The following is a 27,693-nucleotide window of genomic DNA, read 5'->3' on the forward strand; positions in this document are numbered from 1 at the left end:
TTATGTTTGTAGAAAAACTATTGTAATCAACAAGTAATTATGTAATTTATAAACATAATTCCAAAGTTCAGTAGAGTGACCAAGTCCAGTATGAGTTTATTATTATATCGTGTAAACTTTCATGAGTCGAACATATAAAAATCTTTTAATCTTCTACATCTTCTTTGTACATAATTTTTTTTTTCTTCTTGTAATTTGTTGATTAAATAATGATATCTTAACCCGCTTTTAACTCATTATTTTAATCACTCTTTAATTATTTATTTTAATTTTATTTAATAGTGTAATGTGATAATTGAAGAACGAATGGAATGATAGATTAAGAGTAGATCTTGGATAATAATATTTTGATCTACTTTTAACTTATCACTTTAATCATCTTTCAATTATCTATTTTTATTTTATTTAGTGATGTGATATAATAATTAAAAAGTGATTGAAGCATTGGGTTAAAAATTGAATAAAAAAATATTGATCAAAATATTATTATTCTTGCTGATTATACATTTGCTTTGTTCCATAAGGTTAGTGTAACTTTGCAATTATTTGAATAATGGTATGGTGTCTGGTCAATGTGTATTGGTGTGATGAAAATACTCTTGCAAGGGTTTTGCTTGTTTTGAATAACTATTTGTATAGTTTTGTGATTTTAGGGCACTTTGTAATATTTATTGCTTTGTATGAGTTTATTAGAAGTTAATGGAAAGCATGTAAGAAAGATAACATAATAGAATTATATATAATTCTATATTGTCATTATATATATATATATATATATATATATATATATATATATATATATATATATATATATATATATATATATATATATATATATATATATATATATATATATATATATATATATATATATATATATATATATACACACACGTGTGTGTATGGAAATGTCAACCATGTATTGAATGTGTGTGGTGTGAAATTGGGATCTACTCAACGTTGAATCTCTCTAATAACACGACCATCCAGTTTTAAACCACATGCAGCAAACTGAAAATCCCCTAAATAGATTCAATTCACGTTGCACTTCCTCCAACAATCTTGGCACAATAAAAGATTTATTTTTAATGAATATAAAAAATATTACTAAATCATCAAAAACATTACTAAATATTGATAACATTTAATCAAATCTTGTTAATGTGATTTAGTAATATGACTTGTTGTAACATCCGAGTTATCGGTCATCCCAAAATAAATAAATTAAAATACAAAAGAAAGTATAACTATCAAAGAGTTTTCAAAGAAAAACTACGAGCTAATACCAAAAAATATAGATATAACAATACAACAACATCTCCTCCTCTCCTCCTTGCCTAATCCAGCTCCAAAATCTTCAACTATTCACACCGATCAGGTGATTATTGCAAAAGAAAACATACACCAAAAAAACAAAACATAGGAAAAAGAATAAGCTAATGAATTACAAAAAAAACACACACACACACACATTAATTCACAATACAATAGTATAAGGTATACACAAACAATCAATTATTTACATACAGATATATAAAACCAAGACTCACTTAATCTGGATACAAGCATTGATATTGAGTCTTAATAGGTTATGTACTTGTTGTGACCTCCAATGTTTTACATAACGATAAACAATATCACACATAAGGTTAATTCAGTGTTGTACAACAAAAAATAAACCAATGATCTGAAAATATTTAAAAATATTACTATTAACTAATCATCACATCAATAACCAAATATTTATATTTATCAAAATTTCATTTCCTCTCTTAATTTATCCAAAATCATCTTTTAATGTTATGAATCATATTTGTTTCTTATATTACGACAAAACCTCAATTAAAATTTTCTTCTATATTAAATAAATATTTTCTTATATTCTACATAAATAAACTATTTTCAAAATAGTTTTTTCCTTCAAAAAAGGATTAAAAATATTTTCTTTTCTCTAATTTTAACCATAGTTTATTGTGACGTCCCATTTTAATAGATTAATCCATCAAATAAAGCATCACGCAATTATAATAACGAGAAGCATTCGGATAAGCAAAACGGTTAAAAGGTAGCTATTACAGTCATCCAGAAAATACTACGAAACCGGATTTAGGCATGCCACCACGCCATAAACAGAAACAAACTAAAGTTTAACAGTTGAGCGAAAGAAATGCTCTAAGAGCATGGAACTACAAGGCGCGAGGGCCATAGAATTTCTTCGAAAACCGAACCAACGGGCCCACTAGACTGCACCGCTACCACCATCAGGCCTACCTCCAGAAGTATTCCCATCTGCTCCCACCAATCGGTGATCATCGCAAAAGAGAAAACATAACAGCAAACAAACACAAACACGCAAGGGTAAGCTAGTGTAATATGATACTTATCATGGCATAAAGAAATAAATATCTAAGCATTCCAGACATACAACTCAGAGACACATAGATCATGTTATGGCAAACAAGCAAGACACTATGACTCAATTATCCGGATACATATATTAAGATCGGATTCACTGGATGCCTGCACTCGTGGTGGCCTCTACTGCTCTGCAGAGCCATTGCCAATGGGTTTCACCCTACCACTCACGAGGTTAGCCTTCAAACGTCTAAGGCCATTATCCTGCCAAAGACTAGGGCCTCCCGCTACTCTCACCACTTGGGTCAGTTTGCTCTACTTGAGACTCACTGACCCTTTAGAGTTTCGGGATGCGATCCTTACTTGAATCCATATCTTAATATATACACTACACGCCACCATAAAGTCTCCCCACGAGACTCATGGAATTACGCCTATCACACGCCACCATAGAGCCTCCCACGGCGACTCATGGAATTACGCCAATCACACCATCATAATCATATTTCTCATGCAATTCCCACCTCAATTTGACCATCCATTAAATTCTCATGCAAATTCTCAACCAACCAACCAAACAAAATCCATGTATTATTCATGCCACATACCAACTTTTAGTTCATAAGATTCAAGCAACCATGTATATACATATATTCACATGCTTTAAGATTTGAAGCGAAGGGGGTAATTAAATAAATCACAACTTCATCCCTCAAACAACGAGAGAAAACAGAATTGGAGCCCTCCGCCGTCGCAGCCTCGCTCAAGCTAGGAGCAGTCGCCCAGGCGAGAGAAGTTGTCTCGCTCAGGCGACTGGCTCTCGCTTAGGCGAGCCTACCACGTGGAGCCTTAAATGATTTCACGATTTCTCGCTCAGGCGACGCTGTCTCGCCTGAGCGAGCTGACCTGTCGCCCAAAAGTGCAGCATCTCGCCTGGGCGAGTGCTCGAGGGAGAACCAGGGTGAACGTCCTGCAACTCTCGCCTAGGCGGAGACGAGCTCGCTTGGGCCGAGAATCGCAGAGCTCACCACTGTCCACCCACATGCAGTGGCGGAAACCACTCAGATCCGCCCCCAAACCCACATGCAAACCCATATCATTCAATAAAAACATACCAGGCACGCCATACGGACTCAAAAACAACCACAAACAGCCAAGGACAACTCAAAAACAGATGGATCTAGCTTCCCTTACCTCTTGTTGGAGCACCAAGAACAACCAGACTCTAACAGCGTAGCACAGCAGCTCCAGGAGCTAAGGCAGTGAACGAAAACTGGGAAAAGAAAACAGAACGAGCTCAGGGAATCTAACTCCAACTTGACCCACATGCATTAGGCAAAGAGGAAGGAAACAGAGCGGACCAGAGGTTCCGAAGCTTACTCACCTGGGAAAAAGGGTTTTCCTAGCTTGAAAGCAGACCAGCTTTGTGCCCTAGGAGAGCCTTGCTGAAGGACAGAGTTGAGAGCGTTTAAGGGAGGGGGAAAACTTTCTGAAAAGGAAACAAGGCAGAAATGAGGGAATATGGTAGGGTAGGGTGCCCTTCTGTAGGGCAGGGCCTTGGGCCTCCGGAAAGGCCAGGCCCAAACTCTACAGTACAGAAGAAAAAAAAAAAAAAAAAAAAGGGCTTACATTTATTGTTATTATTATTCTTCTTAAAATCTCTTTAATTATCATGATAGTACAATACAACTTGTCAAGTTTATTTTCCATTAGAAATATCTATATTTTGTTAAATAGTTAATTTTCTAAATACTAAAATGAATTTTTTTTACAATTCTTAATTCAACAAATCTATATTAATTGATATTTGCAACTTACTACCAGATTTTGTTAAAAAGCAATAACTGATAAAACTGTTGCAAGAGGCACCTTTCTGAAAAATGTTTGATTTCGAAAAAGAATTGGCAATTAACAAGTAATCCATTAAAACTCATATGACCATTTCTTTTACAACTTTGAGCATATGTTGTTTAGCAAGTGCTAACAGAGTGAAATATTTGTAACTAAGAAAATTGTAATCGAAAAGGTCGAGAGAGAATTAGCACCTGTAACGCGACTGGTTCAATAATCCGTTTTTTAATGTGAGCAATCTTTTTCCAGTCTTCGCCTTCAGGATTCCGACAACGCTTACTGATTAATGGACACAACCAGATTTTAAGATAAGAGATGGATTTGGGCAGACCCTCCTCTGGTAAGCATTCAAGGTTGGGACATCCAAAAAGTGTGAGAGATGAGAGGTGGGAGAGACCCTTGTAGTTCAGCTTTTTGAGAGTTGGGCAATTGTAGATTTCTAGAGAGGTAAGAGAGGGTGGCAACAAACCTTCATCAGGGAAACACTGCACGTCCACCTCTATAATAGTCAATGTTTCAAGACAAGTGTCGGCACCCAAAGCCTCTCTCAGGGAGGCTATAAGTCTGAAACATGAAAGAGACACCTCTTTTAAATTTGATGGCAAACTTCCTTCTTCAAACATCTCCACTTGTGGACAATCAGTTATTCGCAACTCAGTAAGAGAGGGAAGTAGGATTTGCATGCGCTTTGGCAACAACTTCAAATTCCTTGCTCCTTTAATCTCAATTTTCCATAGCTGCGGAGCAGATAAACCTTCACTAGGAAATGATTCAAATTGAGGACATTCATCAATTTTCATTTCCTTGAGATGATTATGAGTGTGCTCATTTGAAATTCCTCGTAGGTTTCGGGACCCTGTTATATGAAGTAAATGTAGCTTTGGAAAGAATCTAGCGGAAAGATGGTAAGAGAGTCACACCCACCATCAATTATCACTTCTTCAAGAAAATCGTAATGGGTAATAGGAATATTCACAAGTGGGCATGAATAAATTATGAGCTTACCACGTAAACTAACAAATAGTTCCTTTAAGTTAAGAAGTTGCTCTGAAGTACCTTTCAGCTTTGGACATCGATTGATAAAAAGATATCGAAGACATGGAAAAGTAGTTTTACATTCCCACTCTTCCCATTCCTTCAAGTTGTCGATTGCCAAACTTTCCAAGGATGTAAACGAAGTAGAGTTGCTCCCACAAAACTCAGCACCAATGCTCACTATTCCATGAAACCCTCTAATCTGAGGGTCTTTAGTGATGACAGAAGTCCAAGAGGAGGCAAACATAGGCAATACTTACAGTTCTCCAAACATAAGAACACCAAAGTTGATAATGAATTATTGAATACCCAACTTGGAAATTCTGTTCCACCATAATTCTCGATAGACAAACGTTCTAAGTGTTTGGAAGGTTGTAGATTCTCAAGTACTTTCTTTTCTTTCAATGGATCATCAGGGATGTGCTTCCTCTTCCATTCCAATTCCAAGTTCACAAGGTGTTTATTTTTCAAATTTGCTTCTAATGCATCCAAAGGATTCACAATATTTTGAACCTCCTTAATTGATAGACTTCCATGAAGATTGAGTCCTCCTAATTGCTTAATATTGCACTCATTGTTTCTATCAACGAGAAACGTACTCAGTACTTGAAGATTCTTCAATTCTCCAAAATGCTTTGGCATCTTTGTCACTTTTGTTCTTTCAAATTCCAGACAACGCAATTTAGTGAGTTTATGCAAATTGAGGGCAATTCCTCCAGATCATAACAATTGCTCAACTTCAGTATTAACAAGTTATAGAGCAAACCTATTGAGTCAGGTAGTTTTTGTATATTAGTATACTCAAGGTCTATCGATTGGAGATGTTTAAGATTACCAATAGAATCAGGGACCTTTTTGAGATCGCTAATACCATAGAAAGATAAGACGCGTAAAAACTTAATCTTGGAGAACAAATCATGTAATGAAATCATGAATTGCCAAGGATAGTTGCCAAGGTAACGTCCCCTAAGTCGTGCAATTGCAATAAAGGAACGCAATCTTTTAGCATCACTTAAACTCTCTAAACCATTAAAACATTTGACATCACCGGGTGTAAATAAAAAATGACGGGTTGTTTTAGGTATATATTTTCCTTTATCAAATTTCAACCTAAAACATATGTCCCCATAAACATATTTTGCCAATCATTTAAAAGGTCATGCATGACGAAATTACCTTCATATTGTTGAAAGAAAGACCTTGACAATAGATCATTAAAGTATTGTTCACCAACTTCTTCAGGATGTCTAATTTCTTGAGGACAATGCAGAAAATTTCAGCCATCCACAACAAAATTAACTCCTTCTTCGCAAACTCATAATCTTTGGGGAATAAGGCACAATAGGCAAAGCATCTCTTGAGAGGAGTAGGAAGGTAGTGATAGCTTAGTAATAAAGCGGGGATAATTTCACTAGCTTCTTTGGTAAGTTCCACATGTCACTTTCCAATATGTTTTCCCAATCTGAAATGGATGACTTTGTGTGTAAAAGTCGTCCAATTGTTTTCAAAGCAAGAGGTAATCCTTTGCACTTCACAACTATCCTTCTACCAATCTCCTTTAGATCATCGTTCAATTCAATTTCATCGTCTTTTAATGCGTGTTTTTCAAAAACATTCCAAGACTTATCCTCTCGTAATTCTCCAGAAGATGCACTCTAGACCTCATGTTAGAAGCAACTTCTTACTACGTGTTGTGACAAGAATTTTACTTCCTGGAGCCCCATAGCTAAGAGGAGTTCGAACAGCTTCCCATTCTTCTCCTCCTTCGTTCCAAACATCATCTAAAACAAGAAGAAATTTCCTTCCTGATATTTGGTCTTTCAATCTTCCATGAACCATTTCTAGGTTCCCGCTATCATCTTTAGAGTTAGTGATTGCCTCAAGAATTGTTTTTGTCACTGTCAAAACATCAAAATGATCGGAAACACAAACCCAAGCTCTGATATCAAACTTAGCCTCCTCCATCTTTGGGTCATGGTATACATGTTGGGCAAGTGTGGTCTTACCCAATCCACCCATGCCCACAATGGAAAATATAGATGGATGGTTATGATTGTCAGTTTCAGATCTGAGCCAATTAAAGATAATTTCTTTGTCTGCATCTCTGCCATAGATAATACTTTCAACCACCAAAGAAGATGATGGCAATTTCTGTGACACCTTACTATCAGAATAAGAAGTACCGTTTTTCAAACCAAGAGCATCCTTTTGCTGTTCAAGATATTTTAGTTTTTCTAGGACTTCTTTCATCTCTGATTCAATTTTCTTGTTAAATGAACTGAAAGTAGAGTTGAAGAAGGTAGATACCTTGTCAGTAAAGGTTTGAGGTTCAGATCCAGCTTCCACTTGGCATCTGGTGAGTTCATAATCTATTTCACCCAAGAGATCCTCTGCATCAAAGACAGCCTCCTTGACAGAAAGAAGCCATGCTTTGACGTGTGGATCTCTGAACTGTTTCTGTTCTGCATCATCAGCAAGAGCATTGATGGAGTGCAGCATGATGTTCAAATTGCCGAGCAGCTTCTCATCAAGTTTTCTTCCACGAAAGAAGTCTACAAATTGAGGAGAGGCTAGCCTGTCGAATGCAACCTGAAGAAAGGCCGAAAGAAGAGCACCACCAACAACTTCTGCTGCCATGGTAGGAGTTGGAAATGGATTGAACGATGAATGGAAGTGTGAGATTTGAGATGGAAGTTTACAACAGGGATGCTATACCGATGCAATGAGTAGTTGGCCTTTTTACGACGAAGACTTGACTTTAAGGATAGTGGAACATTATTTCTTTGATCGCAAATTTTCTCAGCTTTGTTTCACAATCCTCGTTAGATTAGGAATGGACGGCTCAAAATTTGATAAGTTTTATTCATCATCATAAAATGTGAGCTGTTCGATATTCATTCAAACGGCTGTGATGAATGAAAGCATGAAATTCTGAATGGAGAGAGGATTGTGGGCCCAGTGAAGCAATAATGTCTTTCTGATAATTTGTTTAATTGTTAAAAATATTCGGGTAAAATTTTAAATATTATTTCATTGACTGACTCCACTTAACACTGATTTGGTATTATTTTTTTATTTGGACACTAATTAAGAATTAAATTAGATTACGAGATGAGATTTTGATATACCTATTATTGTTATTTGGTGATGGTTACTTTTTATTTGTTCTTCTTACGATTGTGGTATAGTTTTAAAACCGTTCAGTGATTAGGTATAAGGCAATATAGTTACTTTTATATAAACCTTATTAGTTTCCCATGAAAATGAAACAGTGATGTTTTCATTCCCTTTGCCTCTGCAGAAATTAAAAACAGAGAAAAGGTACTACAATAAAAAATGCAGAAATTAAAAACAGAGATTTTGCAATGCATGTTTTGCAAAAACACCGTAGCAATGATCTTACTGTAAGTGCATTAGGCGATGCACTTTACTTAACAACATTGTAGAAACAGATGTTTTTATTTTTTTTATCTTATCAAACACGAATTTGAAAACAGACAATATTGATAATTATTGATTTGTCTTATTAAAATATTTAAATAGTGAGGTATTCTATTCATAGCTTTAAATGTTGCTCTCTTGATTATGCAGGAAATGATTGACCACACTCAAAGCACACTCTGTCTTATCTTGTGTGACCTAAATAACTGAGCTTCTCTACAAACATGTAATATGAACCTTTATTTTGATAGAGTTATCATTCTCAGTTCTATGACTTTGTTCTGTATGAGTTCTAGAGGCCTTGTAATCAATTTTTCATTCTTTGAGAAGATAAATAAGATATTGAAGTATTTTAATTTTTCAAGTTTCTTCATCTTGAACTAAGAAACAAGCTTCTCTTTAAATAACAATTATACTTCAACACCCCTACAACAATCATTGTCATCTACATAGATTAATAGAAGAATAAGTTTCCTTTCTGAGAAATGATTGATAAAAAGTTTCAAGAACTATCTGTGATCACATTAACCCAATCTATATATATCAGGAAATTGCCAAAGAACTTGTAGAGTAGTTGTACTTTTACCCGGCTAGTATTGATTTCAAAAAATTTCAGAAGCAAAATTGCTTTATATCATTGTGCATATGTTGCTGGAAGAGTTAACAATCAAACTCACTAACCCTCTCATATTTTGAACAGCTGTTTGCAGTGAAATGATTTTCTGAAATCTGTCATAGTTCTTTGGCAAATCATCCAAGTAGTGTAAGTCACAGCTGCTAATCACAAAAGTTTTATTAGAGCACTACCCGGAATTGAATTCAAACAATGCACATAAGAAAAAAAATCCTCTGCAGGAAAGACCAAAGATAAACAGCAGTATTACACTCAAAAAAATAGATGGTGAATTGATTCTTCATTTTTTACATGGAGAATACATGGAACATAGAAACCAAGTGCACCCTTTTGCCTTGCAAGATATTCTAGTTTTTCTAGTACTTCTTTCATCCCCGAGTCAGTTTTCTTGTTAAATGAACTGAAAGTGGAGTTGAAGAAATTTGATGCCTTATAAATGAAAGTTAGAAGTTGAGATTCAGCTTCCACTTTGCATCTGGTGAGTTGATAGTCTCTTTCATCCCAGAGATCCTCTGCATCAAACATGACCTCTTTGACATCAAAAAGCCATGTTTTATAGAGTGGATCTTTGATGGAGTGCAGTGTGATGTGCAAGTTTCCTAGTAGCTTCTTATCAAGTTTTCTTCCACAAAACATATTGTTTAGGGGAAGCCAGCTTGTCAACCACCAACAAATTCTGCTGCCATCCTATGAATTGGAAACAAAGTGACTAATGGAAATCAGTAATTTGATCTGAAGTATATGGCAATAGCCCAACATTGTATTTCAAAAGGTTCAAACTTCAAACAACTACCTGATGTGTGATTTCAAACTTCAAGTTCATGTCTCACATCTTCAAACTCTATGTTTTCAAGTCAGCAATCTTTTCCCAGTCTGAGAGATCCATGGTATTTAGATTTGATGGCAAACCTCCATCAGACACAACTCCACTTGTGGACAATCTAATATTCGTATGTCTGTAAGAGATGGAAGGAGGATATCCATGAGTTCTTCAATTCTTAAATACTAAATTTTACTAGCTTGGGGGCAGATAATCCTTCCATGGGAAATGATTCTTTAAGACACCGATTTCGATTGGTTTATTGGTTTATGAGTGTTTTCTCCTAACATATTGTTTATTTATACCCAATGCGAAACACCAACTCATGGCTCCAACTCCACTTTAACCTTATGATCTTTTAATTTCCTAGATAAAAAAAATAGGATATCTTCCATAATAAAATTTACGTAATTAGCTAATAAATTATATAAAAACAAAATAAAGAAATAAATGTTATATGAATTCACCTCTTAGTAGCTTAGGTTAGTTTTCTCCTATTTTTCTGTTTTCCTCATAAAGGTATTTTGATTGAAAAAAAATATTTTATTCTTGTGATTCAAATAAAACTATTATAAATTTAGAGATAATGATTCAGTTATGCAATTAGTCTAACTTTTTCACTTCATCTTGTATCTGATCAAAGGTTTTAGTTGATGTGATATACACACTGGCAAATTTTTCTCTCCTTATTTTATTTTAAATTTCTTGCAATAATCATTTGTAATAAAAACATGATATGAGAAAAGATAATGACCAAAATATAGCTACAAAATATTATATAATAAAATCAAAACCTCTAAAGGGCGTTGGCCGTCATATTTCCAAAATTTAACAATACTAGTCAGCTATCATCTTTCTTGGTTGACAGTATTTTGAAACCAAAATTTTATATGGGCATAGTAAACTTTAATTGGATATTCTATCACTTGAAAATATAATATATATATATATATATATATATATATATATATCAATTAATAGATCTAAGACCTTAAGTTAATAAAAATAATTGAAAATTATTTAGGTCTCAATTCAGTAACGTCTTAAAGTAAAAATAAAAAATCAGGTAAAACATAATTAAAAGGAACAACTATATAAGATTAGGGACACAAAGTAATTTTTTTTCAAATATTTGGTAATAATTTTAATAAAACTAGGAGGTGCGCTTGTCCACGCTCAAATACATACAGATTTGCATATATATATATATATATATATATATATATATATATATATATATATATATATATATATATATATATATATATATATATATATATATATATATATATATATATTGCATCAATTATATTATATTCATGCTATGTACTAATTCTCATTCTTTTTATTGACTTAATTCACTGCAAAAAATAATTTTACAAGTGATCAATTTTAGTGACAAAAAATAATTAGTCACTATACTAATTAATTTAGATACTAATTTATAAATTAAAAATTATTGGTACTTAAAATAATTTCTAAATTGGTCACTATACGGTGAGTGGTCTCTACCGTTAGTTACCAAAAAAATTGGTATCTAAATTTGTATCTAAATTGGTTACTAAAAGGACAAATTTAAATACCATTTTTTAGTAGATAAAACCTTGGTAGTTAACGACAGTGATCAATTCATTATAATGACTAATTTAAAGACTAATTTAGAAACTATTTTCATTACCAATAATTTTTAGTTTATAAATTAATCACTATAGTGACTAATTATTTTTTATTTCTAAAATTAGTCAGTAATCAAATATTTTTTTGTAGTGATTTATTATCATAAGATAATTAAGTCAGTTTAGTATGTAAAGAGTTTAGTGCATGCAGTCAGTAACTTTTAATTAGCCAAGATTAGGTTATAAGTAATTCTTTTATATAGAGACAACATTATGAAAATGTTATCTTTTTGTAACATTTACTTTAATAAATATTAGTAAATGTTTTCTTCAGTGAAATAAAACGTATTTTATAAATTCGGCAAATAACCTTTTATAAAAATATTGTGATTTAATGTAGACAACATTTTTATACAAATATCAGAAACTGGGACACAGTCATTCAAACTCAGTTCATCATTACCTTATCATACATAAATTGGCATGTACATCAGAAATGTTAATGATGTGTTTAGGATTGCTGACGTGAAGTAGTTGTTACTAACTCAAATGTTTTTATATACCTATGATTGTTATTTGGTGAATGTTACTTTTTATTTGTTCTTCTTACGATTGTGGTATAGTTTTAAACCGTTCAGTGATTAGTAATAAGGCAATACAGTTACTTTTATATAAACCTTATTTCCCATGTTTTCATTCCCTTTGCCACTGCAGAAATTAAAAACAGAGAAAAGGTACTACAAAAATGCAGGAGACAATGGTTTTGTTTTATTCTGCCATGTGTATACTACATCAAAGGGAGAATCTAGATATTTATGTAGAAATCATTTATCTAAAATATATTGTAAAATATCTAACGTTGTTTCCAATAACAAACACGTACGCATTTTACAGTTCAACAATTACACAAACTTTACATGTTTTCTGACAACTACATAAAATCCTGCCTCTACAAATTGCGTAAATAAACGAAAACTTGGGGGAAGAAAATTGTAGCGTAAGAAGTAAAAGCTATTATTGTAATGCTAACTGCTTTAATGTCACTCTCCAAAACTGAGTCCAGTTTTTCTGTTTTTTTTTTCTTCCTGTGTGGATCGTTAAAAACACGCGGTATTAGTGATCATTAGTATATCTTGAAAGTACAGTAGAAAAAAAACAAACAACACAGAAAAGACCAGTTGAGGTTATAAATTCAACAAGATGAAAAACAAATACAAGTTCAAGTCCCAAGAAAAGGAAGTTTAAAAGTACTTGCATTTTCACAATTGTGTTTGTTTCAAGAACTATCTCTGAATCAAGTCAAGGGCCAACCGATGAGGGTGTCTTCTGCTCCCTCCAGATTCAGATAGGAATGCTGTACAGAGATAAATATGATTAGCACCAGATATCGGCTTCCAATTAAATCATTAGTTTAAAAATTAACAATCAACAACTAACAAAAGAAATTATTAGACAAAGTGATGAATGTATTAGCACAAGAAATTTGTAGAGCTGCGTTTTTAGATTAAAGTGGGAGAGAGATCAAACAAATTTCTGACAAATTCTAGTTTAATCACATTGCTTCAATGAGATTCTACAATCCATAGCTAGGATCAGTTACGGTGCTCAGTGACTAATGCATTTGATCCACGGTGTCTCTTGCATTTTTAAGAAGCTCTATCATGATAGGAAAGATGTTTGAAATATTCTTCAACACATACTTACTGACTCAATTTAAACAATTAATCAATGACAATTTTTTACTATTAGGCAAAGCTTGGCAGAGACAGCTTGATCAAAAAACGCTAAAAGGCACTAGATAACAACCATCACACTGAGAAAAATTAGATATAAAAGATAATGTTTATATTAAAAGTAAAATAATATAAATCTAATATATTATCTCTCATTTATCCTCACAAGTATTTCTTTTGCTTAGTAAATGCCATTTACACAGTCAAATGTTTGCGCCTAACAAGATTGTAATTGAAAAGGTAGAGAGATAGTGAAGAGTATCAACACCTGTTGAAGAGGCAGACAAACGGGAATTATTGCACATCTAATTTTAAACTTCTGAGCGAACACTTAGTTTTTGAATGTGAGCAATCTTTTTCCAGTCTTGGCCTTGAGGATTCTGACAACGTTGTTCCAACAATGGACAGTTCCGGATTTCAAGAGAGGAGATGGATTTGGGGAGACCATCCTCTGGTAAGCATTGGAGGTTGGGGCAGCTAGAAAGTGTGAGAGAGGAGAGGTGGCAGAGACCCTTATAATGCATCTTTTTAAGATTTGGGCAATCATAGATTCGTAGAGAAGTGATAGAGTGTGGTAGCAAAACTTCATCGGGAAAAAACTCCACATCTATATTTTCAATCCACAAGCTTCCCAGACATGTGTTGGTACCCAAGGTCTCTCTCAGGGAGGCAATAAGTTTGAAACTTGAGAGAGACACATTGTTTACCGTTGATGGCAAACCTCCAACCGAGAACATCTCCACTTTTGGACAATACATTATTCGTAGTCCATTAAGAGACGGAAGCAGGATTCTCATGCGTTTTGGCAACAATTTCAAATTTTCCGCTCCATAAATTTCAATAGCCCATAGTCGTGGAGCAGATAGCCCTTCACTAGGAAATGATTCAAATCTAGAACAAAGGCTAATTGACAAGTGCTTGAGATGATTATGAGTGTGATCTTGTGAAATCATTTGTAGGTTACGACAATTAACCAATGAAAGAACCTTTAGTTTTGGGAAGAAATCTAGTCGAAAGTTTGTCAGAGAATCACAACCGCAAATGATCTGAATTTCTTCAAGCAGATCAAAGCCACGACCCATTGGAATATTCATAATTGGAAAAGCACAAAAGTTCAAGTCTTCAAGTGAATTATGAGATATAATATGCTCACACCTTTCAAGGAACGATGCTTTCATGCTGCCAGTTATATAAAGATGCTTTACATTAACAAGTTGATCTGGCAGACCTTTTAGTTTGGGACATTCATACACCTTGAGCATTTCAAGACGTGGAAAAGCAACAGTCTTACGTTCACATTCTTCCAATTCCTTCATCTTTGAAAATGTCAATCTTTCCAAAGATGTAAACGAAGAAGAGCTATTCCCATAAAATTCAGCACCAATGCTCACTATTCCATCAAATCCAATAATCTGAAGGGCCTTCAGAGATGACAATAGTCCAAGGGGAGGCAAACACAAACAATATTTGCAATCCTTCAGCTTTAAGAACACCAAATTTGATAATGAATTATCAAACACCCAACTTGGGAATTCTGTACCACCATAGCTCTTGATTGACAAATGTTCCAAGTTTTTGGAAGGTTTTAGATTCTCCAATACTTTCTTTTCTTTCCTTGGATCATCAGGGATATGGTCTGACTTCCATCTTAACTCTAACTTCACAAGATGTTTATTATTCAGATTTGCTTCTAATGCATCTACAGGATTTACAATATTTGCACCTCATTAATTGATAGTCTTCCTTGAAGATTGAGCCCTCCTAGATGCTTAGTACTGAACTCCTTATTTTTATCGACAAAAACCGCACTGAGTACTTGAAGATTCTTCAACTCTCCAAAATGCGTCGGCATCTTTGTCACTTTTGTTTTTTTAAATTCAAGACAACGCAATTTGGTGAGTTTATGCAAATTTAAGGGCAACTCCTCCAAACTTGAACAATAGTTCAACTTCAAGATTAGCAAATTATAAAGCAAACATGTTGAGTCAGGTAGTTTTTGTATCCCAGTTCTCGAAAGATCTAAAGAATGGAGATGTTTAAGATCACCAATAGAATCAGGGACTTCTCTAAGCTCAGAATATTGATCCAAAGATAATACACCTAAAAGCTTAAAGTTGGAAAACAATTCATGTACCAAAATCTTGAATTGCAAAGGATAATAATCAATATCTCTTCTCCCAAATTCTTTAATTGGAAAAAAAGAACGCAGTTTCTTAGCATCAGTTAAACTCCCAAAACCATCAAAACATTCTACATCATCGAATGCAAATGAAAAATGACGGGTTGTTTTGGGTATGCAGTTTCCTTTATCAAATTTCATCCTGAAACAGAAGTCCGCACAAACATATTTTTCCAAATCATTCAGAAGGTCATGCATGGAGAAACATGTTTTGAAATCTGATTGAAGAAAGAAAGACCTCGTTAGTAAATCATTGAAATACTGTTCACCAATTTCTTCTAGACTGTTGCTCTGTTGAGAGCAATGGAGAAAATCTTGAGCTATCCACAATAAAATTAATTCCTTCTTGTCAAATTCATAATCTTTTGGAAATAATGCACAATAAGCAAAGCACCTCTTGAGATTAGAAGGAAGGTGTTGATAACTCAGTAGTAGAGCAGGCATAATTTCAACTTCTTTGGGTAAGTCCCATATGTCACTTTCCAACACGCTTTGCCAATCTGAAATGGAGGACTTTGTGCGAAGAAGACTTCCAATTGTTTTCAGAGCAAGAGGTAATCCTTTGCATTTCTCAACTATCATTCTCCCAATCTCCTTTTTTTCATCATTCAATTCATGCTCGTCATCTCTTAATGCGTGTTTTTCAAAAACATTCCAGCATATATCCTTTTGTAATTGCTTTAGGCGATGCAATTTAGACCTCATGATAGAAGCAACTTTCTCACCACGTGTTGTCACAAGAATTCTACTTCCTGGAGCCCCACAGATAAGAGGAGTTCGCACAGCTTCCCACTTTTCTTGTCTTTCGTTCCAAACATCATCCAAAACAAGAAAAAATTTCTTTTCTGATATTTTTTCTTTCAATCTTTCATGAACCATTTGCAGGTCTCCGCTATCATCTTTAGATTTAGTGACTGCCTCAAGAATTGTTTTTGTCACTGTCAAAACATTAAAATGATCAGAAACACAAACCCAAGCTGTGATATCAAATTTAGCCTCCTCCAGTTTTGTGTCATTGTAGACATGTTGGGCAAGTGTGGTCTTACCCAACCCACCCATTCCTACAATTGAAAGTATTGATGGCTGGTCATGATTCTCAGTTTCAGATGTGAGCCAATTTAAAATCATTTCTTTGTCTGCATCTCTGCCATAAATAACACTTTCAACCACCAAAGAGGATGATTGCAATTTTTGTGGCTCTTTGCTACCTGATCCATCAGCAGAGTAAATACCCTCTTTCAAACCAAGAGCATCCTTTTGCTTTGCAAGATATTCTAGTTTTTCTAGGATTTCTTTCATCTCTAATTCAATTTTCTTGTTAAACGAACTGAAAGTAGAGGTGAAGAAGGTAGATACCTTGTAAGTAAAGGTTTGAGGTTCAGATCCAGCTTCCACTTGGCATCTGGTGAGTTCATAATCTATTTCACCCAACAGATCCTCTGCATCAAAGACAGCCTCCTTGACAGAAAGAAGCCATGCTTTGACGTGTGGATCTCTGAACTGCTTTTGTTCTGCATCATCAGCGAGAGCATTGATGGAGTGCAGCATGATGTTCAAATTGCCCAACAGCTTCTCATCAAGTTTTCTTCCACGAAAGAAGTCTACAACTTTAGGAGAAGCCAGCCTATCAAATGCAACTTGTAGAAAAGCAGAAAGAAGAGCACCACCAACAAGTTCTGCTGCCATGGTAGGAAATGTAAAATGATGGGAAGAATGAAAACCAGTTATTTGAAATGCAGTTTGTGACAAGGATTCAGTGCAGGATGGTATATCTATTGATAGGATGAGTAGTAAAGTATATTAGAAAGGATGAGTTGACTTTAAGGATGGTGGAACATCGTTTTCTTTGATGGCTACTCTCAAACAACATCTCATTTGAGTCTTTCTTAAAAGCTTAATTCCACAATTATTCGTTGCATTCACACATTGAGCCAATCATAAAGAGCGATGGTTGGGTTAGGAGTGGACGGTTCAAACACTGGATACATATTTTATATATGTTTGATTAAGACATAAAACATGAGTTCTATATTCTATGGTTTTGGTTCGTTGAATGGTATAAAATGCTGAGTGTAGGAAATGTGTATCCAAAAAGGTTGTTGGTCCCAAAGTCTAGCAATAATTGTTTGTTTATTTTCTAATATGATATGACAAACGTATATTTAATGAATAAAAGTCTGACGCTATACGTCATTATTTTATTGTGGATATATAGAAGATACACCTAAATATCAATCACTTAAATATGTTTTAACAGTTTTTAACGTATTTCAAATTTCAGGATATAAATTCATCATTTTAAAATTAAAATAATGCTTATATATGCACTTTATATTAGAAAATTTTCTCTTATATTAGATTATTATGCTACGTTTTAAAAAACTAACGAAGTATATTTTGCACTATAATGCAATAAAAATTTATTATCTTGTGTTTTGTAAGGAACTAAAAGAAATAGTTAGGAGTAGAAATGGTATGTTAAAAGTGATGTTTGGATATTTTATTATTAAAATACAAGACTTGTAAATAGAAAATTCGTTTATAATACTAAAAAAATTGAAGCCAAAATATCAAATGCAGCCTGAATGAATGAAATTTTGAACAGTTAAATGTGTGAATGTGTGTATTGTAAAGTCTGAATCCAACCCAGCTTTCTAAAGATTTGATCACAGAACTTGTTAGATTAAGTTAAAAGAAGGTCAGTTGGAAAATCTTCAGACTGTCATTTTGAAATAGATGAAGAGATTATTGGATTCATACACAATAATTTTGGACCTGGTACGCAATCTTTCTCCTGTGGTAATTTACAAATGGGACTTGTGCACATCTAATTTTTAACTTCTACTTCATCTTATTACCAAATTGTTATATTTTCAATGTGAGCAATCTTTCCTCAGTCTTTGTCTTCTGAATTTTGACAACGTTGTTTTAAGCAATGGACAATCCCAAATTTTAAGAGCAGAGAGATGGATTTGGCAAACCCTTATAGTCTATCTTTTTAAGATTTGGACAGTAACAGATTTGTAGAGAGGTGAGGGAGTGTGGTAGCAAAACCTCAGCGGGAAAAGACTCCACATCCACATTTGTAATACACAACCTTTTATATTTGATTTAACAGATAACAATAGCAAAACTCATCTCACCATCTCCTTTAAAACATAGTTCTGTTGTTTTAGTAAATACCGATCACAGAGTGAAATATTTGCAACTAAGAAAATTGTAATTGAAAAGGTAGAGAGATATTGCAGAGAATTAGCACATCTTGAAAGAGACAGACAAATGAGAATTATATTGTATACACATCTAATTTTGAACTTCTACTTCATCTTATTCCCCAATTATCAATTCTTTAATATGAGCGATCTTTAACCAGTCTTCGCCATCAGGATTCTGACAACGCAGTTGGAGCAATGGACAATCCTGAATTGTTAGAGAAGAGATGGATTTGGGTAGACCCTCCACCGGTAAACATTGAAGGTTGTGACAGTGAAGAAGTGTGAGAGAAGAAAGGTTACAGAGACCCTTATAGTCCAGTTTTTTAAGATTTGGGCAATTAAAGATTCGTAAATTGGTGAGAGAGCGTGGCAGCAAACCTTCATTTGGAAAAGACTCCACATCCACATTTTCAATAAACAACCATTCAAGACATGTGTTGGCATCCAAGGTTTCTCTCAAGGAGACAATAAGTTTTAAACTTGAAAGAGACACATATTTTACATTTGTTGGCAAACCTTCTTCTGAGAGAATCTCCACTTGTGGACAATCAATTATCCGCAGGTTATTAAGAGATGGAAGCAGGATTTTCATGCGTTTTGGCAACAACTTCAAATTCCCTGTTCCTTGAATTGCAATTTTTTGGAGCCACGGTGCAAGTAACCCTTCACTGGGGAATGATTCAAATTGAGGGCAATCTTCAATTGTTAGTTCATTGAGATGATCATGAGGGTGCTCTTGTGAAATTCTTCGTAAGTTTTGGCACCTTTGCAATTTAAGTAAACGAAGCTTTGGAAACAAATCTAGCGGAAAAATTGTAAGAGAGTCGCAGCCACCACTAATCTTTATTACTTCAAGGAAATCATTATGGGTAGTGGGAATACTCACAAATGGACTTGAATAAATATTCAAGATTTCAAGCGACGATGTGTCCATGCTGTTTTCACTAATGATGAGCTCATCACAATAATGAATAGTTAGTTCCTTTGAATGAAGAAGTTGCTCTGAGAGACCTTTCAACTTGGGACATCTATCGATAGAAAGATGTCGAAGACGTGGAAAAGAAGTAGTTTTACATTCCCATTCTTCCCATTCCTTCATGGAGTAGAATACCAATATTTCCAACGACTTGAACGAAGAACGGTTTGCCCCATAAAATTCAGCACCAATGCTCACTATTCCATCAAACCCTATAATCTGTAGAATCCTTAGAGATGACAAAAGTCCAAAGGGAGGCAAACATAGGCAATATTTACAGTCGGCCAACCATAAGGACACCAAATTTGATAATGAATTGTCGAATACCCAACTTGGGAATTGTGTACCACCATAGTTAAGGATTGACAAATGTTCCAAGTGTTTGGATGGTTGTAGATTCTCAAGTACTTTATTTTCTTTTCCTGGATCATCAGAGACATGGTTCGAATTCCAAATTAACTCTAGTACCACAAGGTGTTTATTTTTCAAATTTGCTTCTAATGCATCTAAAGGATTCATAATATTTGCACCTCCTTAATTGATAACCTTCCATGATGATTGAGTTTCAGTCCTCCTAACTGCCTAGTACTGAACTCACTATTTCTATCAATACAAAATGTATTCAGTACTTGAAGATTCTTCAATCTTTCAAAATACATTGGCATCTTTGTCACTTTCGTACTTTCAAATTCCAGGCAACTCAATTTGGTGAGTTTATGCAAATTTGAGGGCAACTCCTCCAAATTCCGACAATAATTCAACTTCAGTATTAGCAAGTTATAGAGCAAACATGTTGAGTCAGGCAGTTTTGTTATCCAAGTACCCGAAAGGTCCAACGAATTGAGATGTTTAAGATCACAATAGAATCTGGGACCTCTTTAAGTCCTGAACAACAAGACAATGATAAGACACGCAAAAACTTAATCTTGGAGAACAAATCATGTATAGAAATCTTGAACTGCCAAGCAGAAGGGTAAGGTTCCCAATATGTTTAATCGGAAGAAAGAACGCAGTCTTTTAGCATCAGTTAAGCTCCCAAAACAATCAAAGTATCTTACATCATCGGAATGCAAATGAAAAATGACGAGTTGTTTTGGGTATAGAGTTTCCTTTATCAAATTTCAATCTGAAACAGAAGTCTCCACAAACATACTTTGCCAAATCATTCAAAAGGTCATGCATGATGAATTGCATTTTGAAGGTTGATTGAAGAAAGAAGACCTCGTTAATAAATCATCGAAATACTGCTCACCAATTTCTTGTACATTTTTATTCTGTTGAGAGTGATGGAGAAAACCTTCGGCCATCCACAACAAAATTAATTCCTTCTTGTCAAACTCATAATCTTTTGGAAATAGAGCACAATAAGCAAAGCACCTCTTGAGGTGAGAAGAAAGATGTTGATAACTCAATAATAGAGCCGGGATTATTTCAACTTCTTTCGGTAAGTCCCATATGTCACTTTCCAATACACTTTGCCAATCTAAAATGGATGACTTTGTACAGAGAAGACTTCCAATTGTTTTCAAAGCAAGAGGTAATCCTTTGCACTTCTCAACAATCCTTCTACCAATCTCCTTTTTCTCATCATTCAATTCAAGATCGTCATCTTTTAGTGCTTGTTTTTCAAAGACTTTCCAGCATTCATCCTCTTCTAATTGCTTTAAGCGATGCACTTTAGACTTCATGTTAGAAGCGACTTTCTCACCACGTGTTGTCACAATAATTCTACTTCCTGGAGCCCCATATCTAAGAGGAGTCTGCACAGCCTCCCATTCTTCTCGCCTCTCGTTCCAAACATCATCCAAAACAAGAAGAAATCTCTTTCCAGATACTTTTTCTTTCAATCTTCCATGAACCATTTCTAAGTCTGCGCTATCATCTTTAGATTTAGTGATTGCCTCGAGAATTGATTTCGTCACTGTCAAAACATCAAAATGATCGGAAACACAAACCCAAGCTCTGATATCAAATTTAGCCGCCTCCATCTTTGGGTCATTGTATACATGTTGGGCTAGTGTGGTCTTACCCAACCCACCATTCCCACAACAGAAAGTATCGATGGATGGTTATGATTGTCGGTTTCAGATATGAGCCAATTAAAGATCATTTCTTTATCCGCATCCCTGCCATAAAATTACAGTTTCAACCACCAAAGAAGATGATGGCAATTTTTGTGACACTTTACTTCGTGATCTATCACCAGAGTAAATACCCTCTTTCAAACCAAGAGCACCCTTTTGCTTTGAAAGATATTCTAGTTTTTTCTAGGACTTCTTTCATCCCTGATTCAATTCTCTTGTTAAATGAACTAAAAGTGGAGTTGAAGAATTCGATACCTTATAAGTAAAGGTTTGAGGTTGGGATTCAGCTTCCACTGGGATCTGGTGAGTTCATAATCTATTTCACCCAAGAGATCCTCTGTATCAAAGACAGCCTCTTTGACAGAAAAAGCCATGCTTTAATGTGTGGATCTGTGAACTGTTTTTGTTCTGCATCATGAGCGAGAGCATTGATGGAGTGCAGCATGATGTTCAAATTGCCGAGAAGCTTCTCATCAAGTTTTCTGCCGCGAAAGAAATCAACAAACTGAGTAGAAGCCAGCTTGTCGAATGCAACCTGAAGAAAAGCAGAAAGAAGAGCACCACCAACAACTTCTGCTGCCATGATAGGAGTTGGAAATGGAGTGAATGATGAATGGAAGTGTGTAATTTACGCGGGGATTCAGTGCAGGGATGGCATGATGAAATGTAGTTAGATTAAGTTTGGTTGAGCAATATATGAGATTGGAGTTATGAAATTGATTGGACGGTTGTGATGAATGAAAGTATGAAATCCTAATATTGGAAGAGGGTTGTGGGGCCCAGTGAAGCAATAATTGTTGGGTCTTTCTGATCATAAAAATGTTCACAGCTGTAATCCATGAATGGATGTCTCACAATAAGAATCAGCACTGTCATCTGACTCTTTATACAGTATTTTGAAACCAAAACTTTATATGGGCGAAGGAAACTGGTAATTGTTTGGACATTCTCTGACTTGTAAATATCTTTTCTACTTCAATTATCTTATATTCATGTACTAATTCTCATCCTTTCTTTATTCACTAAATTCGCTATCTTAAGCTAGTTTAGCGTATGCAGTGAGTAATTTTTAATTAGCCAAGATTTGGTTTATTAGTCTTTCTTTGTTCCATTATTTAACATTTTCTTAATTTGGTTTAACAGTAATTTTCATCTCTTTATTTACAATTGTTTCACTTTAATCTTATTGCTTTACAAGGTCCTCAGTTAGTCCACTTTTATTTACAATAGTACGCTAATTTTTTTAAATATTGTTTCATCGACTAACTCGAGAGTGGGACCTATGACATCTATTTGATATTATTTTTACAATGAAGACAGGAAAGCTTTATCTCTTTATACATCATGAACTAGTCCTTTTGAAAAAGCTGCTGATAAGCCTCCATTTGTTCATGTTTTCTAGATTAATATTCGGTTTTCCTTCAATAAACAGTAGTTTTTCTAAGTCTTTGTTAATTTGGTATCCTTAGTTAGATTTTTGTTAGAATTTTATATTTGTTTCATTTTAGGATTTTCAGAAAAATAAAAAGAAAATACTTGGAGTTGAATAAATATGTTGATAGCAACTGTGCTGCAGAGAATTGGAGTTGAGCAGTTTTGAGCAATCCTTGAAGAACAACTTGTAAAAATGTTGAATCTTGTTGTTTAAGTTTACTTTCATCATTTGAATCTGGTTCATTGCTTTAGTTCCAGTTTTGATAGCAAATTTCAGTTTTTACCCCATTTCAGAAAGTTAGGTTAATTAGTTTAGTTAGTTTTCCCCATTTTAGAAATCTAATTCTGCACTTGTTCTTAGCATCAATTCTTGGTTATAGTTTCAATTAGTATGTTTCTAGACTACATTGCATGTTGCGTCCATGATTCAAATCATTTTATTGCATCTTAATTCAGTTTTGCTGATCAATTTTCATAATTTAGTTTTCAGTGGCATACACTACTCACTGTTTTCGTTTCAGTTTTGCTGTCTAATTTTGTTTCTTGGTTTCAATTTGTTGTTTTTAGTTTAGTTTTCTGATTCTAAAGTCGCTTATTACATTGTTGTATTGATTAAAGTGTGTTTCAATTGCTCTCATAATCCATTTCATATTTCAGTTTCATTCAGGCATTTTATCAAACAGTTTTATCCAGTTTTCATTTTCACTCAGACATTTCATCAGACACTTTTTTTTCATAGTAACTCACGGTTTTTCGTGCCTTCCATTGTTGTTTCATGTTACATTCCCCTTTTCGTTGCTTTATATGTTTTCATTAGTCAATTCTTGCCACTCTAATTCTTTCTCGCATTGAATTTTGCAACATTACTCACTTTTCTGTAATGCATTTTAACTCTGCATTCATGTGTTTTTCTGATATTGTTTTTAGCTTAGTTCTTTGTGGCTATGTCATGCTTTAGGATAGCCCTTTTAGTTTTAATTGTTATTTACACTTTCTTGTTTTAAAAGCACCACAAGCTTTGCATTTCATTCTCTAACAGACTTATTTAATCAACTACTTGAATCATGTTTTCTTGGATTGGTTGACCCTATACCACATTAGGCGGTAACATCGGATTTTGTTTCAATCTGAACGCGATAAAGGGTTCAACACTTGCTTTCTTGTAATTGCATCAATGTCCTTTCTTAAAATGGGGATGTATTATAGAAATTTTTATTAATGTCTTTTTAAGGGTGTCAATTATCTTGCATTGAGCTTAGTTCAATCTTTCAGATGGTCAAGTTGAGAAAATTAGTGTCTGTAATAATTTTGGATTGATATATGTTTATGTACCCTGGCGTTTTGTTAGGAAGAGAAGAGGTCTTGTGACGAATATAGAATTATATAGTATATCACTCTTATTCAAGTGTTCGTTATATTGTCGAGTTTTTTTTTTCATACTTCTTTGATTTCCTTTTATCTTAATTATCAACACCTATGCTTCTGTGGATGCTTGATAATAATTTCTTAGAGAAGAACATTCTGCTACAACTATCTTATTCTACAAAATTTTGACACAGTTTCATCTCCATGAGATAATAAACTTTCTTTCTTGCAACATGTGTTTATCATACACCAATTTCAAAATCAAACCCTCTTTATCTTGGAACATGTAAAAGAAAGCTCATATACTGATATTGAACTATTATTATATAGTATTGTAGTTGACATTAATATCATGAACCTCACTTTACAAAGGTATCATGTTTCTAGTTGTTTTTGGAACTTGCATCAGATAATAAAGATCATTTATATGTAAATTATATTGTAAATTGCTTCTATTGCTTCTTCCATTAACAAATACAAGGACCATTTTCGGTACAACAAATACTTAAGCTTTACCTACCTAATCTACATCACGTGACTGCTACACAAATTATCCTCTCCTAATCTTATAAACAAATGGAAACCCAAGAGAAAAAGAGAAATCAAATACAATTTCAAAGTCTAAGAATATATGTTTAGAAGCATTTACATTTTCAATATCAGTCAGGTGTATTAGTTTCCTTGGACCTGTTTAGGTAACTCATCATCAGATAAACCAATTTGAATCCCTTCTACTAGTTTTCTCTTTGTATAATATCATGGTACATTGGCAGAAAGCGATGGCGATTTTAGAAAGAGCTAAAGGAGAAATAGGGTAGCAGCACACACACAACAACCATAGTACTACTCACACGAGCTTTTTGTTTGGGTGAAGATCGACAACATATGACAGAAGCACAATTAGTGGCAAGCTCAAAGAAGGACCTTTCCAAATTCTTGTTAAGCGAATAATCTAAGGACTTCCCATCGATTATCAAGCCAAACCCAGAAGAACTTCCTTTATTTGCATTACAACTCTCTTTTGCAGAGTTAATTTGTGAGATTCCTTCTCCAATTTGCTTCTTAATGCTTTCAAGAGAAGCCTAAGAAATTTTTGTATCAAAGATCTACAATAGTGAAAGAATATTAAATTCCAAAAATATGCCAAGGCCGTGTACCTTTGCTAGAGCCTGCTTGTCCCTTTGTTTTTCCAAGTATAGGATATATGAGGAATCAAGAGTGATCACTATCTTTTTCATGTCCTTTCTAATAAGTAAACTGCAAGCATACCTGTACAATGAAAAGGGTGGAAAATAAGTTCAATTTTACACAACCTTAAGATTTTGTACCTTAAGCAATCTTTAATACAGACAAAAGAAATTTAATAATTAATAAAATTTTGTACCTTAAGACAAAAATTTTGCAGGAACAACATGATAGAAGATGCCTAGAGCGATCACTTGAAGTGAAGACATTGGAAGCCATTGCAAGAAACTTGTGTAAAAAGCACATCCCCGACTCGGTAATACTCTTGAATTACAAATAAAAATTTACAAGTCAGTCTCAGGAAGAATAATAGATCAATAGTCAAGAAGGAAAATGAAAATATTCAACAGTCTAGAATTCTTAAGGAAAATCAAATTTGACAATGGCGTGACTGCATTGGACCCTGTTCTAAGAAAATTTGAAGGCTCAAATTTTATCAGTTTATCGGTTGTTTTGATTTAATCGATTAAGTATATAAATAATCCATATCACATAACTGTTTCAATATAGAACACACTGATTCAATATAAAATTTAGCAGAGCAACAAAACAATAAAAAAATACTAAAGTGATTAATAGTAGATTTTTTTAATCAATAAATCCATAATGATATTTGCAACATACTTAGTAATATTTTTCAAAAGCAAACAGATAAGAACAGCAAGAGGCAGCTTATAAAAAAATGTTTGATTTCCTAAACAAAGTTATATTGTTGTCAATTAACAAGTAACCCATTAAAACTCGTCTCACCGTCTCCTTTAAAGGCAACTGTCGTTTAGTAAGTGCCGATAACAGAGTGAAGTATTTGTAACTAAGAACTTTCTAATTTTCTTTGATGAAGGTTGGGACATCCAAAATATATGACAGAGGAGATGTGAGATAGACCCTTGTAGTCAAGCTTTTTAAGATTTGGGCAAAAACGGATGTGTAGAGTGGTGAGAGAGCGTGGCAACAAAACTTCACCGGGAAAAGACTCCACCTCCAACTTTTCAACAATCAAGCTTTCAAGACATGTATTGGCATCCAATGTGTCTCTCAGGGAGGCGATAAGTTTTAAGCTCGAAAGAGACATCTTTTTTAAATTTGATGGCAATCCTTCATCTGGGAACATCTCCACTTTTGGACAATCAATTATCTCCAACTCAGTAAGAGATGGGAGTAGGATTTGCATACGTTTTGGCATCAACTTCAAATTCTCCGCTCCTCGAATTGAAATTATTTGTAGCCACGGCGCAGCTAATCCTTCACTGGGAAATGATTCAAATTGAGGGCATTCACTAATTCTTAATACCTTGAGATGATTATGAGCGTGCTCCTCCTGTGAAACTCTTCTTAAGCTTTGGCACCTACTTAATTGAAGTAAATGGAGCTTTGGAAAGAAATCTAGTGGAAAGATGGTGAGAGAGTCGCAGTCACTATTAATCTCCATTGCTTCAAGAAAATCGTAATGGATCATAGGAATATTCACAAGTGGGCATAGACTAATTACGAGCTTATCACAGTTATTAATATCTAGACTCTTTAAATAAAGAAGTTGCTCTGGCAGACCTTTCAGCTTGGGACATTTGTAGATAGATAGATTTTGAAGACGTGGAAAAGATATGTAGTTTTACATTCCCATTCTTCCAATTCCTTCATGTTGTAGAATCCCAATTTTTCCAAAGATTTGAATGAAGAAGGGGTGCTCCCATAAAATTCAGCACCAATGCT

General features: G+C 34.2%; 2 protein-coding genes and 2 pseudogenes across 2 annotated transcripts; all 4 read right to left on the reverse strand.

Annotated features, from left to right (window-relative positions):
- Positions 1-1,967: 1,967 nt before the first annotated feature.
- Positions 1,968-7,979, reverse strand: LOC114181417 (annotated as a pseudogene).
- A 5,015-nt stretch (positions 7,980-12,994) lies between these two features.
- On the reverse strand, positions 12,995-17,446 carry LOC114181327 (annotated as a pseudogene).
- A 1,545-nt stretch (positions 17,447-18,991) lies between these two features.
- Positions 18,992-20,374, reverse strand: LOC114180933 (putative disease resistance protein At3g14460). The gene has a single exon (XM_028067228.1). It carries the CDS (start codon positions 20,372-20,374, stop codon positions 18,992-18,994), a length of 1,383 nt encoding a protein of 460 aa, XP_027923029.1.
- A 581-nt stretch (positions 20,375-20,955) lies between these two features.
- LOC114181331 (putative disease resistance RPP13-like protein 1) lies at positions 20,956-21,875 on the reverse strand. The gene has a single exon (XM_028067756.1). It carries the CDS (start codon positions 21,841-21,843, stop codon positions 21,022-21,024), a length of 822 nt encoding a protein of 273 aa, XP_027923557.1. The 5' UTR covers positions 21,844-21,875; the 3' UTR covers positions 20,956-21,021.
- Between the last annotated feature and the right edge of the window lie 5,818 nt (positions 21,876-27,693).

The sequence above is a fragment of the Vigna unguiculata genome, chromosome 4, assembly GCF_004118075.2.
Source record: "Vigna unguiculata cultivar IT97K-499-35 chromosome 4, ASM411807v1, whole genome shotgun sequence".
NCBI lineage: Eukaryota > Viridiplantae > Streptophyta > Magnoliopsida > Fabales > Fabaceae > Vigna > Vigna unguiculata.